Here is a 21,328-nt window from a genome sequence, read left to right as displayed (position 1 = left end):
AATGTTCCTCCTTCTCTGCATCCTTGCTAACACCTGTCTTTGATAGGTGTTGAAAGATAGGTTATTTTGATAACAGCCATTCCTACAGGTGTGAGATGAAATCCTTACTCTTTGCAACTTAAACTGATAGGTGATTTAGCCCATTAGAAATAGAAATGTTTCATGTTTAAGATTATTTATTTGTCTGTCAGTATCCAAAACAACACAATCACCAAATATGTTTTTGTCTTACCATGAATTGTTAGCATGGGTCCTGGTCTCCTGGCCATCTGTTCCTCCTACCTACCTGCTTCTGGAGATTAGGAGGTAATCTATGGTGAAGCCACTTATATGGCATGTGGAGCACAAGGTTGTTGTGTTTAAGAATAATTTTTCATAGCTTTCATTCAATTTGACATTTTCCCATTGATTTACACTTTGTAAGTCTAGCTATTTGACTTCATCTCGAGAGTATCTTGGTCAGCCTGAGTAAACAAATGACAAGAGACTCAGGAGCTCTGGTGGCCCCCAGGTTGAGTCTGGAAAATGTATGTCTGGATAGCTGTGTGCAAAACCTTCTGTACATGAAGATCAGCATATCCCCAAATGATATAATAAGTAAAACTAGAAGAATCATGAAGAAAAATGACAGGCTTATGGAAGGAAATAAACAGGGTATGCCTCTGGTAAACAACTCCCTGAAGGACTCTTAGAAAAGACTTACTGGTTAATTGAATCAATCCATCATCCTTGGGGTGACAGCACCAAATTTGAAATCTTTTTGGGAAGTTGTTTTATTCCTTCGCAGTTACAGTTTAAATTCATATGAGAGTAGAATAGGCAGTTAAAAATATAGCTGTTTTATTATTAAGGTGCCACATTATTAAGGTACTTTCATTATAGAAAATGCTCACATTAATTTTAATAACGAGTTAGAATATGTAAGAGCATCAACGTGGTTTGTAAAAGGATTTTTTCTCTCCAATTTTGTCTTACAGAAATCAACTTTTATTACTTTAAAAATGTAAGCACATTTGCTTCTAAACCCTATAATAATTAAGAATTTTTAGAAAATGACTATTGTTAAACAAATCTGCCTTTATATGTATACATATACATATATATATATATATATATGTATACATATACATATATATATATATATATATATATATATATATTTTTTTTTTTTTTTTTTTTTTTTTGAGATGGAGTTTTGCTCTATCACCAGGCTGGAGTGCAGTGGCGCAATCTTGGCTCACTGCAACCTCCGCCTCCTGGGTTCAAGCAATTCTTCCGCCTAAGCATCTTGGGTAGCTGGGACCACAGGCATGTGTCATCACACCTGACTAATTTTTGTATTTTTAGTAGAGACAGTGTTTTGCCATGTTGGCCAGGATGGTCTTGATCTCTCGACCTCATGATCTGCCCACCTGCCTTTATATTTTTAGGAGGAACACAGCTTTGTCTTTGTTGGGTAGTCATATCTCCTAACACTTGTGCAAATTTCAGTGGTAGAAGTGACTCCTGAATCAATCCATCGTCCTTGGGGTGATAGCACCAAATTTGAATGTATTATCTAGTTCAAGTTTTATTGAATTACAAGTCATAAAATACATGTATGTCTTATAAATTTGGCTCTCATAGCTATCAAAATTGTTTCAAGAGGCTGGCATGTTGTAAACTGGACATTATATGTTAATCAGACTTTATTCTTTTCTTTCCTGGAGTAGGTGGAAGGTAGGCATAAATAAAAGGAAAAGAGCATTGGACAATGAATCTTGGGTAAAGATTTGTTTGTGATGAGAATAACTGGAATTTTACAATGTAAGGATCTTCATGTAAAAGCTTTCTAAGTACAAGTGTCGAGTGCTAAAATGTTACCAAAGACAGATGAAACATCTGAAGAAACATTTTGTTGAAGAGTATGGGAAATAGTCAACATGAGATCGCTTAAGTAATCTTAATCTTTTCAATATTAGTTACATATAAGTGTACTGTAAATGAAATAACAGAAAAATATATAACCCTGAAACTGAACACATATGTGTCTGACTAATGTATAAGAACACACCATATGTACATGTTTACATAGTAAATTGGATTATCAGTTTTAAACAAACTATGATATAATGAAATATGTTTAACATTGAAACTATACTGAACCTGATACACAATAATTCAGAAATATTTTATGATTTAATACTGTCTTAGTATCTTCCTTATCAAAGTTTATTTGAATTTTTAAAACTCAGGGTAAGTTGATAGAGTCTGGGATTTGTTTTATTCTATTCTGAACAGAGTATATTTCCTAAAATTTGCTGTGCAATGATGAGTTATTTGCATTTTCAGGACACAAGGTAATATTGAATTGTTCCTTAACTTCCTTAGTAGGTTTTAGTTTGAATAATGAATGGGTTTGGGTCTCAAAAATTTCTTCTAAAATGTGACCTATTTAAAATGAATTTGTATTTTTGAATTAACATGGTCTACTCATGAGTAGAGTGAAATGTATCAGATGCAGAGGAGAGTGAAATGTATCAGAGGTTATATTTTTAAATAGTTAACAGATCAGATGCAGATCCTGGTTCCACTGTATTTTACCAAACACACAACCTATTAAATTGAGAACTCCAGAAGAATGAATCCTTTCTTCACAGTAGATATACGCATAGTTGGTCTATTAGTTTTGTCCCTGTTTATGTAACCACTTTGTTGTGTGCATTTCATGTCACAGTGTGAAGAAATATCCTGATAGTCATTCACAGCTACTTCAGAGAATACCACATCAGTATACTTTTTACACAGGGGACAAAAGTAAAAGCTGGCTTGATCATTTACAAGGCTTTCTCCATGTGGCAGAGACGTCAAGGACTACAAGTTGATCATCGGCTTCTTGTAATATGGCCTTGAAGCCTTTTGTGTCTTCAGTCCACTGCAGCATTTTGACTGATGGGGGCTGGTGCGTGCCTGTGTGCAGTGGGAGAAAGGACACAACCCTTAGCCTGACACAGCCTGTGCCTGGAGCAGTCTGTGCCTGCTGCCCTCAGTCATTGGGTACATACAGTGAACTGCAGCTGAAATGTTGTTTTTGGAATCAGTAATGCCAGCGGTTAATCTTTCCTATTTGTCTGCTTTATCCCAACATTGTCTTCTATTGAGGTGAATATCAATATTTGAATAACAATACCAAAACATTCTGTCATCAAACTGGAAATAAATGAGTATTTTAGATTATTTTAAATAATTTGGCCTATAAAAATAATTATAAAAAAATCTTCCTATAAATTAACTAAAAGTTTTAAATATAGTGACCTCTGTCAACTGTTAGCTTGATACTAACTAAATCCCAGATAGAAGGTGGTGGGCGGGGGTGGGAGGGGACATTCTCCAAATGACAGCATGTCTATTGCAGGCAGTCTTCTAAAAGAACGCTCAGTGTTAGCAGATAATGAAAGTACATGTTACCTATGACTGAGCAATAATGATGCCATGACCTGGCAATTTCTTTTCACTACTGACACATCCCTGCACTACACAAAATATCAGTGTTGCCTTCATGTAAATTTCATAGGGTTTTCCAGTGAATGGCGTAAGCAAATATACTGTGAGAAGCAGCAGGGGTTTTCAGGGATGACTCAGAAACTTAAGTATTTTTCCATTTATTTTTAAAATGCAAATTACACTAGTAAGTCAAAAAAATCACTCTGTTAAAAATACATTCAGAATTAACAAATGCAAAAAAAAGGACACATCAGGATCATAACTCTTGCCTTCTGAATATTAGGTTTATAACAAAAGCTCAGCCTAGAAAAATAGCATTCTTCACCGGATTTTGAGGAGGATACAGCTGTACAACTTTAGATGTTTTCCCAGATGTAATCACACTACTGTGCTTACCGCTCCCATAAAAGACCTGTTCACTGATTACTTTTTAGTAGTCAACAACTGTTTTTTAAAATTTTGGTGGTGATGTTAGTTGTGATTTGGTGAAAACTTGGCTGTAACTTAAAGCAGGAATATGAGGGCTTATTTTCTGTACCCATATACATGTACTATAAGGTGAAATCTCATCACAGCATGAATGTACAGTGAAACCTCATTTTAATAGTCACATTAAAAGTCACATTAGAATAGTTTCTGGCATGTATAGTATTTATACTTTAGGAATCAAAGGACAGTACATTGGTAAATATTTTTCTCATACATTAAACATGCATGTCACTATAAAAGCATCATATGAGGTTTCACTGACATGGCTGTGATTATTTTATACATGTATGTATGGACAAACATACAAGCCACTGAGAAAATTCAAGCATGAGTGCTGGAATCTTTTTTTTATAGCTTATGTTCCAATGGTAACACTTTGTTCCTGTATCATTTTCAAATGTATATGTGTGTGTGTATTACAGACATCCATGCAAACACAGTAATGGAACTGGTGTATGTAGATCTGAATAGGCTAAGGTCCAAAGTAGTTTAATCCAATAACTGAAACTTCATAGAAATCAAAGAAAAAGTACTTGCTCCATGCCAATTTGTAGCTTCTGGATCTCACTGTACGAAGGATGATGTGTTAGTTTTAAAAAATTGAGTTTAATGTCTCAGGTGTATCCAAGAAAAAATGTGACTCATCTGAGTTCCTGATAAGCCTGAGCTAATCATATTTTCCACTAATGAAAACCAAATAATGCTTTAAAATATAGAACAAAATTTCCTAGGAGTTCAGAAAATTCCATAAACACATTGACCTACTATTAAGTTTCCAAAGGCATCTTGTTGCCAACTACGTTAACAGCACAGTTTTTCTGCCACAATAATACAGGAGGATTGAAATACACTCTAACACACAACAGATCCCCCAGATACCACAAAAGGATCTCAAATATTTCACCAAGGTAACTATTGCTCCCCCCACCCACCCAAAAATAATCTTGTATGCTGAAGTTAGAAAAAAAAGTTCACCTACATAGAGTCTTCAATTTGAATTAGATATAAAAGAGTAAACATAGCTAATACATATTCAGTTGGCCTCTGTTGATAGAAATCCACAGCTGTTTCTGTGTTAGTAAAAGACAATTGTAGATACTTATAAAAGCACCTAGAGTGCAATAAATAAAATCAGCGAGTTAAGCCATTTCTGCTTTCTGATTCCAGTAGATTAGTGAGCTTAGTAGGTTAATGTTTTCCTCTGTCCCACCCTAGCCCCATCAGAAGACCATATTTTAGAATTATAAAGATGACAAACATTGCTATTGTTACTTGTCTTTTTTGGGCCACCACGGAGGCTCTATGGTAAAGCACTTTGCTGACACCTGGCACTTTTCTTATAGACACACTTGAGCTGCTGAGCTAGTCAGTCTTGTTCCTTGACATGAAACACAGACTTGAACTCATTCACAATTAATAGCAGTGTGTTAGCCTAAAGGAAGTGACTTGGAGCTGTCTGCACTGAGATTCTTGGGCACACAACGTAGGTGGGTTAAGGCAAGTATGTACGGTACAGCCTTTAGGGCAAACAATCTGTCATTTAGGACTTCGGGTCATCATGGCATGTTTTGTTTGGTTTTGCAATTACGTTGCCTAAATAGCCGTGGTGCTGTCAAGATGTATGGAGTGCAGAAGACAGAGCTCTCAAACTAATGTGCCCTGGATGACTTCCCAGCTCACAGAGGCCGACCAGCTGGGCTGCAGAGGAGTTAGCAACGGCCAGCAACCATTGGGCACCAACACATCTCCTTTTGAACTTTCCAAAGGCCTGGGAGAAAGGAGCCTGCTTTCAGGAAATCCAAGATAGGCATGTCCTGCATATTTGTCTGTTTCAGTTAGAAAGAGGAGGTCAAGTGGAATTGGTGTGTGTGTGTGTGTGTGTGTGTGTGTGTGTGTCAGTGTATGTAGAGGCTTTGTATTTCTTTTGTTAATATGTATATGTATTTAAACTCAGTTGCTTCTTGCTCTTCATAAAATGCAGGAGGCCACTGCGAAAAAAGTTCTTTGAAAAGTCCATGGGCTGACATACTGAAGTCATCTGTATTATTTTGACCTAAGAGAGAGAAAAGATGTTTTTAGTCAAGGGGAAAAGTGACAGGTGCCTATTGCTCCCCACCTTTTCTCACCTTTCCAAGCACAAGAGCAAACAAACAAACAAACAAAAAAAAGCCCAAATTGGTTTTAAATAGGTAATTTTCCTCTTCTTTTCTTTTTATTCAGTGCAATTGCATGGATAGAGAGGCCAATTTTGGTCATTTGGAATCTATTTCCAGGGACAAATGAAATGAATATGTATTTCTGTGCAATTAGGCTGCCACAAAGAATGCGATGTTTTCAAATACTGTCTGATATATTATAGGACATTCTTATATTGCCAGAAGCCCAATCAGATCTCTACTTGCTCTGATAGTCACATAGGTCCCTGGTAGTCAAAGCAGCTATTTTGTTAAAAAATTAAGCTGTAGACATGGGATTTGTGTGTGTGTGCGTGCAGCAACTTTGTTGCTATCATTGTTTCAACAAGGTTTGCCAAACTGTAAGAAAAATATAATTAAAATCTTCCTTTTTAGATTAGTTATCCCAAATCTGAAGAATTACAAACCAAGAACAGTCACCCAACTTAAGTGAAGAAGACTGTCTATTCATTGTTTGCAGGAACTGAAACACAGCTGTGACTGTGGGTCAGTTACAGCCGTGTTTTCAAAGCTTTGTCCAGGATCTTGGCCAAAGAAGATTTTCTGGGAAGAATGGGAGTCCCACAGCTAAAAGTGTATATTACTTTTCAACATTTGTTTTCCTTCCAAGAACAGCTTTTGTTTCCAGTTGCTATATAATATTGTCAGGGTGCTTGAACTGGCCCCTGAAGTTAAATTACTCTTACTTTACAAGACATATTTATGGTAGGTTGACAGAAGTTACACTCTAAATGATAAAGACATAGGAGATGCTAAGTTCTCTGCCTCTCAGTGGGGAATAAGGTTTATAGGTGTGTCAGTTTTGGTTTTTCACTAGATTTGAATAAACAGTGGCTCTCAGACGATTGGTTTTGTGGGCTATGACGTTGAAATGGCCCTCATTCAACAATGCATAATGTAAAATAAAAAAGAAATAAACAGAATGCAGAAAAGGGAGAGAGGCACAGCTGTGTATGGAAATGTGGTGGCTAAGTTAGTGTTAAGAATACAAACAAGCAAATTAAAACTCACAGAATGTGATACCAGGTCACACTCATAGTCTATCTAAGAATTTGGAACAAACACTCAATGAAGGGGTCAGGAAAACCAGTTGATAATCCTGGCTGCACCCCTAACAAGTTGTGTGACTTTTGTTTTCAGTTTCCTCATCTGTAAAATGAAACTTCTGTGTTCTAGGATCTGCGGTGTCCTATGGGATGTTTTGTGGAAGGGATGATTGGAGTATTTTGATGAGTAATTTCATTCATAATTTCCTTAAGTATATATAATTTCCTAAGTTTGAATTCCAGGAAATATTTAACTTATTTAATGACCAGTGAGACTTGAAAGCTCTGATACAACTTTACCAGTCTCATGCAGTAAAGGGGAAAACAACATATTTTTTATAACTATTAGTTGGCATTTAAAGTGTTCTGTTTAACAAAATCATGGGAAGTTTTGTTCTCAAGGAATTTAATTCTAGACAAAGATATCTATCTTTGTAGAGTCTCTTCTTTAAAGCCCATTAGAACCAGAAATGCTTGATTTGAAATAATATATTAAATTATATATAATCAGCATTCTCATGTTATGTTATCATAGCTGATCTATAGAGATGAGAGATTATACCTAATTTATTGCAGCTTGATCATATTTGTGATCATTCATATTGATCAATACAATAAAATATATGTGATATTATTAGCAGCAAGCAATTATAAACCTTTTAGATGTTTTATTCTACTTTTTGATTTTTTTGGCATGGAGTCTCACTTTGTCACTCAGGCTGGAGTGCAGTGGTGCGATCTCGGCTCACTGCAACTTCTGACTTCCAGGTTCCAGCGATTCTCCTGCCTCAACCTCCCGAGTAATGGGGATTACAGGCATGCACCACTATGCCTGGCTAATTTTTATATTTTTAGTAGAGATGAGGTTTCACTATGTTGGCCAAACTGGTCTCGAACTCCTGACCTCAGGTGATCTACCCGTCTCAGCCTCCCAAAGTGCTGGGATTACAGGGTTGAACCACTGTGCCTGGCCTTATTCTACTCATGAGCACAACTATATCGTTACATGTTACTTGGGCTGATGTTATATGTCAGCAGTCTCCAACATTTTTGGCACCAGAGACTGGTTTTGTGGAAGACAATTTTTCTATGGACTGGGGTTAGGGGGCAAGGTTTCAGGATGAAACTCTTCTACCTCAGATCATCAGGCACTGGATTCTCATAAGGATCACAAAACCTAGATCCCTCACACATGCAGTTTACAATAAGGCTCACACTGCTATGAGAGTCTAATAATGCTGTTGATCTGACAGGAGGCAGAGCTCAGGCAGTAATGCTCCCTCTCCTGCCGCTCACCTCCTGCTCTGTGCTCAGCATCTAACAGACCATGTGCCAGTACTACTTGCGGTCCAGGGACCCCTGTTATATGTAATATACTGTCTACAGAGGAGATCTTTTAGGAATGACTTACAGTATATGTCATTTCTAACTTGATACAGCCTTTTCATGAGTGATAGTGATTAACAGAAACATTATTCTACCACTAATTAATTATGTTTATTAAGCACTTACTATGTGACATGTCCTGTGTTTCATGTGCTTTATATATATTACTTCATATAATTTCAGAACAATCAGATAAAGTATGTATGCTATCTTGATTTTCCAGGTGAGGAAACTTAGGCTTGGTAAGATTAAATAAAGTTATTCAAGCAAAGTTACATGCCCATGTTTGCAGGGAATTTAATCTCAGACAGCATGCCTTCAGTAGGTCATCTGAACCACTACTTTTGCTCTGCCTTTTTAAATAGAACACCTTATATAATGTTACATAAACTATTGAGAAGAATGGTAAAGAGCGTGAAGGATTGATCATTTTTGTTGTTGTAGTGATCAGGATTTTTTTCTGGGAGGATAGGGAAGGTATGGCATGTACAGCAAACAACTGTAGTACATGGTGAAAGAAATAAAAGAGAAATATTAGAGGAGAAAAGATCAAGAAGTGTTTCATAAAGGAATACATCTTAAGATAAAATTCAAAGGATAGTGGGGTTTCAAAGAGTAGAATTTGGAAAAAAATGTGATGTTTGGTGTCAAGAGAACACCATGAACAACTGGAAAAATACATATCATATTTGAATAAGACAAGAGTTCTAGTCTGGCTAGAAAATGGCTAAGGGGAGCTACCAGACTGTTTATGGTCTCAAGCTTCAGGAGGACAGGGCTAGTTCTCATTCATTACTACATTTTCCTAATATCTCCAGCATCACCTGCATATGGTTGGGACCCAAACGTTATTAAGAGTTGAAGAGAAGAGATCCTGTTTCAACAGACTATTAGGGGCCAGGTCAGAGTAGACCTGCAGGCTATAGTAAGGAATTTAGATTTTTCAGTAGGTAATAGGGACTCCTTGATAGCTTTGAGGCAGGAAAGTAAAATCATCAGCACAGTACTTTAGGAAGATTAATTTGGCAGCCACATGGAGGATACAATAGAGGTTTCTGAAATGACAGAGACCAAAAACTTAACAGGTCATACGTTGCATGAATTAGGGCAGTGATTGTGAGAATGTAACAGAAGAAATATGTAATACATTGTGCAGAGCTTCGAATGAAGCAAAATATTGGTTGGTTTCTGAACTGCTAAAGTCTGTTTTATGGATGCTGTTAGCAAATGATTTCAAAGAACTACAAGGGACTCAAAGAAAAAGGCATGGTGCAAGATTATTCTTTTTTTTAAAAGAGAGTTTAAAAAGGGAGTGTTTAAAGATTAATCTCTTTGGAGGAGAAATACTTACTCCCAAACTCCATTTATTATCCTACACACTAAAGATATTAAAAGGCAAAATGATTCAATGGTGGAGGACAACGACAACAAACACATATCTTCAAAGAGAAGTTCACATTTTAAAATGAATTGGAATCTTACTTTCTATTTGATCTTCGCTTGCAATTCAGCATATCACTTGATGCTGATATATAGAATTTGTTATCAGTTGTTATCCAAGGGAATTTGCCTAAACACAGATATAAAAATCAGGCTCTGATTGTATGTCTGCTCTCTTGAGTGCTAGAGTTAAGGGTTCGATAAGTTTCAGTGTTAATGCTCCAGTTCATTTCCACTTTACATTAGAAAAATGATAGAGAAAGTGTATTACTCAGTTTTTGATTTTTTTAAACACTACATATAACTAGGGTGATCCTATTATTTATCATCTAAATGAGAACTCTTTTGAGAGTAATAATTATGCCAGGACAACCACTGTAAAATGAAACCAGAATATATGGTTTATATATAGTTATCTTTAACTGCTTACATTGTTATATCATTTCAAAAAATACAACTTTTTGACAATAAAAAAGTGGTAGATAATTAACATAGGATTTTGAGACATGTAGGTGATACTTATGTAAGACTAAAGGTAACTTTAGAGTGGCATTTCTTATAAGTCAAATAAGAAAAATTCAGGGGAAAATGTTATTAAAATTATCCTAGCCAAACAATATCAATAGAAAGAATACTGTAAGTATATAACTGAACAAAAGCTGCATGCCATCAATCTTGTATCATGATACAGTTACTTGATTATCTTTAGTACCCCAGAAGAATACCTTCCAAGTAATAATACTTACATGTACATAGGCTGTAGTTGTAAATGAGATGTCTTTTGAGGCCCTTGATAGCCATAAGAGTCAAAGCCACCTATGAAATCAACTGAAAAGGGACAATTGTCTTCATTAGTTAGCTTTTCAGAGGAGGTAAACATTTATGATCAAGGCCCCACACAGATGACCTTTTATTAATAACAATCTATTAAACTATTAAAAGCAACTAATTGTTCAGAAAAAAAATGAAAGAAATAAAGTTCTTTTAAGGTAATGATTCTGCCACCCCCTCCTCCCCAACTCATTGTAAGATTCAATTATTGCTTTACAAAAATGTATTCACTTGGTAGAAAAATGACGCACTATTCTCAAGCAACCAAGATCTAACTGGAGTAATAGCATTTATTTACACAATAGAGATGCTATATGCCTTTTTGGTTAGTGTAGATTTTCTGTGACATGTTACAAAATGCTATAGCATATAAATATAAATAATGACCACTCAAGTGCAAGTATCTATCAGCAATTGCAGGGCTAGTAATAATATTGCATGTTATGGTTGTCAAGCACAAGGTGCTATGGTGGAGGTGATGTAAATGAACTCGACATTGCTGTCCCCGCCAAATGTGGCTTACAATCTGAAACTGATAATCAGAGGTAAAGATTTGGAACAATCTAACCAAATATTCAAATTCAGTACATACTTACCTATTTAAGATACAATAATATATAATAAGATTATATTATATAATCTTATGTGGCAGATTATATTTTCAAAAATGGCAGCAATAGTATCTCCTATTTTACATGTTTTTACAATGTGATCTTGACATTCCTCCCATATAATGGTTTGAGTATATATCTCTTCCTCTTGAACACTGGTAGACCTTTCTGGAAGCTTTGACTATGCTATCAGTGACACTATGGGGATTCTAAGGCTAGGTCATGAAAGTGTCATGTATGTTTCTCTTGCTCTTTTGGGTTGTTCTCTCTTGGAATACAGCCATGATGCCACAAGGAAGCCCAAGCTAGCCCACATGGAAAGATCAATGGAGGACCTATGGATAAGTGTTTCAGTAATGGGATAACTGATATCAGCCGATAACCAGCGTCCAAACCCAGGTGTGGGAAAGAAAATAGCTTTAAATCAGGGGTTTCCAGTCTTTTGGCTTCCCTGAGCCACAGTGGAAGAAGAAGAATGGTCTTGGGTCACACATAAAACACACTAATACTAATGATAGCTGATGAACTAAAAAAATGCCAAATATGAGGAGGACTCAAGATGGCGCTGTGAGAACAACCCAGGAGTGAAGCTCTCACTGGACGCACGGAGAGGGTGAGTCGGGGAAGCATTTCCAGATGGATCTTAGTTGCCCACAGAACGGGGAAATTCCCAGGTATAAAAGAGACGCGGGACGCCAGGCAGAGGTCTCCGCTGGCGTAGCCGGCAGCCGGTGTGGCTCCGGCCCGCGCCGGAGCGCAGAGGCGCTCCACAACGCTCCATACAAAAGCGCACTGTTATGGGTGCCCTGTTGAACCGGCAAACTAAGACCCGAGAGGGCTGAACTTGAGACTGAACGGGTCTTGAACTGTGAGCCAGCCCAGGAAATCCCAGGGACTCACCGTTTGGGGGAGCGCAGTGCGACAAACAAAACGGCGATTCCAAACGCTCCCGGTGAATAGGTTTTTTTTTAAAGCGCAGCTCTGTGGGGGAGGGGCGTCAGCCATTACCGAGGCAATCAGCCCCTACTGAGGAACACGCCCATTGCTGACACAGCCTGCCGCTGCCGAGGCAACCCGGTACAACAGAGAGACTCCGCCTCAGGGCGTAGCCCGAGGCAACAGGGCCGAGACCACAGCAGAAGGGCGGAGCCTGCAGGAAAAGGGCGAACCTCACACCAGCAGGGCGGAGCCTCGGCAGGCAAAAAGAGACTAGACTGCCTCCTAGCTGGGCAGGACAGTGAGGCGGACACTCACAAGGAAAGCCCCAACCCCCCCCCCCCGACAGAGCATCTGAGGAAAAAAAAGGGGTTTTCTTACGAGTTAGGTTGCAGCAGAACTAAACATAGCAGCCTAGCAGCCCTGAATGAACAACAGAGCTCACAGCTCAGCACTTGAGCTCCTACAGACTGTCTCCTCAAGCAACTCCCTGACCCCTCTATATCCATAAGACTGGCATTCAGCAGACATCATCCTGGGACAAAGATAGCAGAAAAAGAAACTGGTAGCATCCCTCACTGTTCTGCAGCCGCTACAGGTGCACCCCAGACAAGCAGGGCCTGGAGTGGACCTCAGCGGTCATACAGCGAAGGGGCTAGACTGGTAGAAGGAAAACCAAGTAACAGAAATACTCCATCATCAACAATCTGGGTGTCCACTCAGAGATCCAATCAAAAAGTCAGTAACTACACAGACGACAGGTGGATAAATCCACAAAGATGGGAAGAAACCCGTGCAAAAAGGAGGAAAACACCCGAAACCAGAACACCTCGCCATCTAGAAAGGACCAAAACTCCTCACCAGCAAGGGAACAAAGCTGGATGGAGAATGACTGTGATGAAATGACGGAATTAGACTTCAGAAGGTGGATAATGAGAAACTTTTGTGAGCTAAAAGAACATGTTTTAAATCAATGTAAAGAAACTAAGAACCTTGAAAAAAGATTTGAAAAAAGATTTGAGGAAATGATAACAAGAATGGATACCTTAGAGAGGAATATGAATGAATTAAAGGGGTTGAAAAACACAATACAAGAACTTCGCGAAACATGCACAAGTTTCAATAGCCGAATTGACCAAGCAGAAGAAAGAATATCAGAAGTCGAGGATCAACTCAATGAAATAAAACGAGAAACCAAGATCAGAGAAAAAAGCGCAAAAAGGAATGAACAAAGTCTCCAAGAAATGTGGGACTATGTGAAGAGACCTAATCTACATTTGATAGGCGTACCAGAATGTGATGAAGAGAATGAATCCAAGCTGGAAAATACTCTTCAGGACATTATCCAGGAAAATTTCCCCCACCGAGCAAGACAGGCCAACACTCAAATGCAGGAAATATAGAGAACACCACAGAGATATTCCGCAAGAAGAGCAACCCCAAGGCACATAATCGTCATATTCAACAAGGTTGAAATAAAGGAGAAAATACTAAGGGCAGCCAGAGAGAAAGGTCGGGTCACCCACAAAGGGAAGCCCATCAGACTCACAGCAGATCTCTCGGCAGAAACTCTACAAGCCAGAAGAGAGTGGGGGCCAATATTCAACATCCTTAAAGAAAAGAACTTTCAACCCAGAATTTCATATCCAGCCAAACTGAGCTTCAGAAGTGAAGGAAAAATAAAATCCTTTGCGAACAAGCAAGCACTCAGAGATTTTGTCACCACCAGCCCTGCTTTACAAGAGGTCCTGAAAGAGGCACTACACATAGAAAGGAACAACCAGTACCAGCCATTCCAAAATCACACTAAATGCTAAAGAGCATCAACATAATGAAGAATCTATAACAACTAACGGGCAAAACAGCCAGCTAGCATCAAAATGGCAGTGTCAAACTCACACATAACAATATTAACCCTAAATGTAAATGGACTAAATGCACCAATCAAAAGACACAGACTGGCAAATTGGATAAAAAGCCAAAACCCAGCAGTGTGCTGTATCCAGGAAACCCATCTCACATGCAAGGATACACAAAGGCTCAAAATAAAGGGATGGAGGAAGATTTACCAAGCAAATGGAGAGCAAAAGAAAGCAGGAGTTGCAATCCTCATCTCTGATATAATAGACTTTAAAGCAACAAAGATCAAAAGAGACAAAGAAGGCCATTACATAATGGTAAAAGGATCAATAAAACAAGAAGAGCTAACGATCCTAAACATATATGGACCCAATACAGGAGCACCCAGATACATAAGGCAAGTTCTTAAAGACTTACAAAGAGACTTAGACTCCCACACAATAATAGTGGGAGACTTTAACACTCCACTGTCAATATTAGACAGATCAACCAGACAGAAAATCAACAAGGATATCCAGGGCTTGAACTCAGACCTGGAGCAAGCAAACCTGATAGACATTTACAGAACTCTCCACCCCAAATCCACAGAATATACATTCTTCTCAGCACCACATCACACCTACTCAAAAATTGACCACATAATTGGAAGTAAAGCACTGCTCAACAAATGCAAAACAACTGAAATCATAACAAACAGCCTCTCAGACCATAGTGCAATCAAGTTAGAACTCAGAATTCAGAAACCAACCCAGAACCGCACAGCTTCATGGAAACTGAACAACTGGCTCCTGAATGTTGACCGGATAAACAACGAAATGAAGGCAGAAATAAAGAAGTTCTTCGAAACCAATGAGAACGAAGACACAACATGCCAGAATCTCTGGGACACATTTAAAGCAGTCTCTAGAGGAAAGTATATAGCAATAAGTGCCCATATGAGAAGAATGGAGAGATCCAAAATTGACACCCTATCGTCAAAATTGAAAGAGCTAGAGGAGCAAGATCAAAAAAACTCAAAACCCAGCAGAAGACAAGAAATAACTAAGATCGGAGCTGAACTGAAGGAGATTGGGACACGAAAAACCCTCCAAAAAATCAATAAATCCAAGAGCTGGTTTTTTGAAAAGATCAACAAAATAGACAGACCACTAGCCAGATTGATTAAAAAGAAAAGAGAGAACAACCAAATAGATGCAATAAAAAATGATAAAGGGGAAATCACCACAGATTCCACAGAAATTCAAACCATCATCAGAGAATATTACAAACAACTCTATGCACATAAACTAGTAAACCTGGAAGAAATGGATAAATTTCTGGACTCCTGTGTCCTCCCAAGCCTAAACCAGGAGGAAGCTGAAACTATGAATAGACCAATAGCAAGGGCAGAAGTCGAGGCAGCAATTAAGAGCCTACCACAAAAAAGAAGCCCAGGTCCAGACGGGTTCACAGCCGAATTCTACCAGACACACAAAGAGGAGCTGGTACCATTTCTTCTGAAACTATTCCAAATAATCCAAAAAGAAGGAATCCTACCCAAATCATTCTACGAGACCAATATCATCCTGATACCAAAACCTGGCAGTGACCCAAGAAGAAAAGAAAACTTCAGGCCAATATCCATGATGAACATAGATGCAAAAATCTTCAATAAAATATTGGCAAGCTGATTGCAACAGCAAATCAAAAAACTTATTCATCATGATCAAGTAGGATTCATCCCAGGGATGCAAGGCTGGTTCAACATACGCAAGTCTATCAACGTAATTCACCACATAAACAGAACCAAAAACAAAAACCACATGATTATCTCAATTGATGGAGAGAAGGCATTTGACAAAATTCAACAGCCCTTTATGCTAAAAACCCTCAATAAACTCGGTATCGATGGAACGTATCTCAAAGTAATAAAAGCTATTTATGACAAACCAACAGCCAATATCATACTGAATGGGCAAAAACTGGAAGCATTCCCTTTGAAATCCGGCACTAGACAAGGATGCCCTCTGTCACCACTCCTATTCAAGATAGTACTGGAAGTTCTAGCCACAGCAATTAGGCAAGAAAAAGAAATAAAGGGTATTCAAATAGGAAAGGTGGAAGCCAAATTGTCTCTATTTGCAGACGACATGATAATATACCTAGAAGACCCCATTGCCTCAGCCCAAAAACTCCTGAAACTGATAAGCAACTTCAGCAAAGTCTCAGGTTATAAAATCAATGTGCAAAAATCACAAGCATTCATCTACACCAATAACAGACTTAAAGAGAGCCAAATCAAGAATGAACTGCCATTCACAATTGCTACAAAAAGAATAAAATACCTTGGAATACAACTCACAAGGAACGTAAGGGACCTCTTCAGGGAAAACTACAAACCACTGCTCAACGAAATCAGAGAGGACACAAACAGATGGAGAAACATTCCATGTTCATGGTTAGGAAGAATCAATATCATGAAAATGGCTATACTGCCCAAAGTAATTTACAGAATCAACGCTATCCCCATCAAGCTACCATTGACTTTTTTCACAGAACTGGAAAAAACCACCTTGAACTTCATATGGAACCAAAAGAGAGCCCGCATAGCCTAGTCAATTCTAAGCAAAAAGAACACAGCGGGGGGCATCACACTACCGGATTTCAAACTATACTATAAGGCTACAGTAATCAAAACAGCATGGTACTGGTACCAAAACAGAGATATAGATCAATGGAACAGAACAGAGGCATCAGAGGCAACACAACATAGCTACAACCATACAATCTTTGATAAACCTGACAAAAACAAGCAATGGGGAAAGGACTCCCTGTTCAACAAATGGTGTTGGGAAAAGTGGCTAGCCATGTGTAGAAAGCAGAAACTGGACCCCTTCCTGACACCTTACACCAAAATTAACTCCAGATGGATTAAAGACTTAAACATAAGACCCGGCACCATAAAAACCCTAGAAGGAAATCTAGGCAAAACCATCCAGGACATAGGAGTAGGCAAGGACTTCATGAACAAAACACCAAAAGCATTGGCAACAAAAGCCAAAATAGACAAATGGGACCTAATGAAACTCTACAGCTTCTGCACAGCAAAAGAAACAGTCTCTAGTGTGAATCGGCAACCAACAGAATGGGAAAAAATTTCTGCAGTTTACCCATCTGACAAAGGGCTGATATCCAGAATTTACAAAGAACTCAAACAGATTTACAGGAAAAAAACAAACAAGCCCATTCAAAAGTGGGCAAAGGATATGAACAGACACTTTACGAAAGAAGACATATATGAGGCCAACAATCATATGAAAAAATGCTCATCGTCACTGGTCATCAGAGAGATGCAAATCAAAACCACATTGAGATACCATCTCACGCCAGTTAGAATGGCGATCATTAAAAAATCTGGAGACAACAGATGCTGGAGAGGATGTGAAGAAAAAGGAACACTTTTACACTGTTGGTGGGAGTGTAAATTAGTCCAACCATTGTGGAAGACAGTGTGGCGATTCCTCAAGGCCTTAGAAATAGAAGTCCCATTTGACCCAGCAATCCCATTACTGGGTATATATCCAAAGGATTATAAATCGTTCTACTACAGGGACACATGCACACGAATGTTCATTGCAGCACTGTTTACAATAGCAAAGACCTGGAATCAACCCAAATGCCCATCGATGATAGACTGGATTGGGAAAATGTGGCACATATACACCATGGAATATTATGCAACAATCAGAAATGATGAGTTCGTGTTGTTTATAGGGACATGGATGAATCTGGAGAACATCATTCTCAGCAAACTGACACAAGAACAGGAAATGAAACACCGCATATTCTCACTCATAGGCGGGTGATGAAAAATGAGAACACATGGACACAGAGAGGGGAGTACTAAACCCTGGGGTCTATAGGGGGAAAAGGGGAGGGCCAGTGGGAGGGGGAGGTGGGGAGGGATTGCCAGGGGAGAAATACCAAATGTGGGTGAAGGGGAGAAAGCAAACAAAACACACTGCCCTCTGTGTACCTATGCAACTGTATTGCGTGCTCTGCACATGTACCCCAAAACCTAAAATGCAATAAAAAAAAAATGCCAAGTATCTCGTAATGTTTTTAAAGTTTACAAATTTGTTTTAGGACTCATTCAAAGCCATCCTGGGCTGTATGTGGCCTGTGGGCTGTAGGCTTTGGGTTGGACAAGTTTCCTTCAAATGATTCTAGACCCTCACTGTTGAGTCAGCTCAGTCTTGGAATCTTCCCAGTTCTGGTTTCTAACATCAGAGAACAGAGGAAAGCCGGGCCCTCTGCGCCTGTCTGTTATTAACCTACAGAACCTATGAGCGTAACACCACTCAGTTTTGGCAGTAATGGTAACTGGAACAATTCTAAAAGCACAGTGAAAAAGTTTAGTTTTGTTTTTTCTTTTCCATTTGTGAATAAAGAGGTTTAAGAGTGGAGATAAAAGAAACAAAATGACACGAGGCCGACAAGATAGATAAGAGGAAGGAGAGAGAAAGTGAAACAGCGACAATCAGAACACCCTTGGACACCTTTACTTTTTTTAGCATCTCCTTCTACTGCTTACTTTGTCTAGTTGTTGTTCTCTAATTAATATTTGGGGTGCTACAGATAGAAATTGGAGCAGGGTGCAAAGTGACATAAAGTCAATGGTGTATGTGTAGAGGAGAAATCCTTTGTTTCTCTTACAAAAATACCTTATGTTTTTTTTAGAGCAGTTTTAGATTCACAGAAAAACGGAGCAGAAAGTATAGAGAACTGCTGTATATTTTCTGCCCCCACACAAACACAACCTCCTCCCCGACACTAGAATGGTACATTTATTTCAATCAGAGAACCTACACTGACACATCATCATTACCCAAAGTCCATAGTTTACATTAATGTTTATTCTTGGTGTTATACATTCTATGGGTTTTGACAAATGCGTGACATGTATCCACCATTACGGTATCATAATGGTTTCACTGCCCTAAAACTCCCCTGTGCTCCTCCTAATCATCCCTTCCTCCCCCAACCCCTGGCAACCACTGATCTTTTCACTGTCTTTATATTTTGCCTTCTACAGGATGTCATGTCACTGGACTCATACAGCATGTAGCCCTTTCTGGCTGGCCTCTTTCCCCAGTAATATGCATTTAAGATTCCACCAGAACTTTTTATCACATGATAGTGCATTTATTTTAAGCATGGGAAACCCTTTTACCCAGGCAGAATGTCTCTTCTCATCCAAAGTGCAAGGGCATAATGACAAGAACAGAGACCCTGATATTAGAAGGACCAGGATTTAAATTCTGCTCTGTCCTTTTGCCAGCTATGTGAAGTTAGATAAACAACTTAGCATCTCTTAAAACAGGAATTATCATATTAAGCTCATATAATTGGTAAGAGGATAAAATAAGCAATGCAGAGTCCTGGATGACACATATGGTGTAAAAGAAGAAAATTAAAAGCCCATCAAAAAATTCAAGATTTCTTTATTGTTCTAAGCCATGCAGTGTAGCAGAAAGAGAAGACAGAAAATTCTTAACTTGGGACAACTATGGAATGATAGCAAGTATTTTACAGAAGAAGGATAAAAGAGTGTGATCCTCTTTTGTCTTTTACACTGCCTCTGTTGTCTTCTATACTGTACCTTAGCTAATATAAACAGTACCAGAAGAACTATGTAATAATTACACAGTGACCCTATTTAAACTATGTTCTTAAAAAATGATTGGCTGAGTGTGGTGGCTCACACCTGTAATCCCAGCACTTTGGGAGGCCGAGGGGGATGGATCACCGAGGTCAGCAGTTCAAGAACAGCCTGGCCAACATGGTGAAACCCTATCTCTACTAAAAATACAAAAATTAACTGGGCGTGGTGGCAGGCAACTGGAATCCCAGCAACTCAGGAGGCTGAGGCAGGAGAAATGCTTGAACCCGGGAGGTGGAGGTAACAGTGAGCTGAGATTGCACCATTGCACTCCAGCTGGGTGACAAGATATATATATATATATATACACACACACACACACACGTATAGTTTAAGACTGAAGATTTGTTGCAGATAGTGTCTAAATTCCTGTTTATCCGGATGGGCTCTTGTCGACAATGAGACTGAATTAAGGACTAGTTTTCTGAGAGGTATTCACAGAGTCAGAGCTTCACTGCTCCGAGCTTTCCTTATAGTAGGATGGTCTCTACCATGGCAGTGGAGAGTGGGTTACAGTAGGTCAAGATCAGGGCAGAGAAAAACAGTAAGGTCTCCACTGAAATTGGGATCCAAGTGAAACTCAGGTTTCTTAGTATTTTTATTGCTGCTGCTGTTATTGTTATTATCATTGTCGTTGTTTCGAAATATTTAATTAACTTGTTTATAGGGATTTAGGAGGGATGGCAAAAAAAAAAAAAAAAAACCCAAAAAACAAAAACAGATGATAATTATGAACCAAAGATCTTTGGGTGAACCAAGGGATAATGTGAAAAAAAACAAGATGAATCTTCAAGTCCAGTGGATAGAATTAAGCCCAAAATGGAAAGCAAAGCCTGATTCAGAAGCAATGTAGACATTCCCAAGACACGAGAAAAGGCCAGGAGAGAAATCTGTGTCCTGAGCATGCGGTGCAAACGGAGCTTGAGCAGCCTGGGGCTTGCTCTTATTAACCATGATCTGTACCCAGGCTGTGTAGGTGAGGAGAGCTGGCTTACATTTCCCAGATTAAGGAGGATAGCACTAGAGCTCTGACGGAAGGACTGTGATCATTGTGATTACTCTGACCATGCTGATGCCTGGGTATGGAAGAAGTTACAACAGAAGGTGACCCAGAACCAAGATGAGAAAAGAAGCAGCTCTGAATGTAACTGGCTGGATTTTTACCATTTCACTCGTGAGGGGGCATTCATATTTAAATCAGAAGCAGAGGTCATGTTTTCCATAGTTTATTTTACCTACATGCTTGAGTTTTACAGCCAAGGAGATTGTGTAAAGTCAATCTCCATGTGTATTTCTTCTCAGAAATTGTTTGGATATCTTCCTACAGACCCCAGGGAGAGGAATAGGAAT

At 38.7% G+C, this 21,328-nt stretch overlaps 1 protein-coding gene across 13 annotated transcripts in view; it reads right to left on the bottom strand.

Moving 5' to 3' along the window:
• Positions 1-3,625: 3,625 nt before the first annotated feature.
• Positions 3,626-21,328, bottom strand: part of NKAIN2 (sodium/potassium transporting ATPase interacting 2) — a 1,060,472-nt gene continuing 1,042,769 nt past the window's right edge. For 7 of the 13 annotated variants that reach the window (XR_004742410.3, XR_004742419.3, XR_004742412.3 and 4 more), the window contains 3 exons: positions 10,786-10,867; positions 10,082-10,169; positions 3,626-6,025 (listed from right to left, as the gene is read on the bottom strand). Coding sequence is in view for 6 of the 13 variants with exons in the window: in XM_035297728.3 (XP_035153619.2) it covers positions 6,016-6,025; positions 10,786-10,867 (92 nt within the window). In the remaining 7 variants the exon portion in view is untranslated. Of the gene's footprint in view, positions 6,026-10,081; positions 10,170-10,781; positions 10,868-21,328 lie in introns of those variants that run through there. The other 6 variants (XM_035297728.3, XM_035297731.3, XM_054254410.2 and 3 more) reach the window with 2 other exon arrangements.

The sequence above is a fragment of the Callithrix jacchus genome, chromosome 4 (genome assembly GCF_049354715.1).
Source record: "Callithrix jacchus isolate 240 chromosome 4, calJac240_pri, whole genome shotgun sequence".
Classification (NCBI taxonomy): Eukaryota; Metazoa; Chordata; class Mammalia; order Primates; family Cebidae; genus Callithrix; species Callithrix jacchus.
The sequence above is the reverse complement of the archived record's forward strand: the minus strand, read 5'-3'. Positions and strand labels throughout refer to the sequence as shown.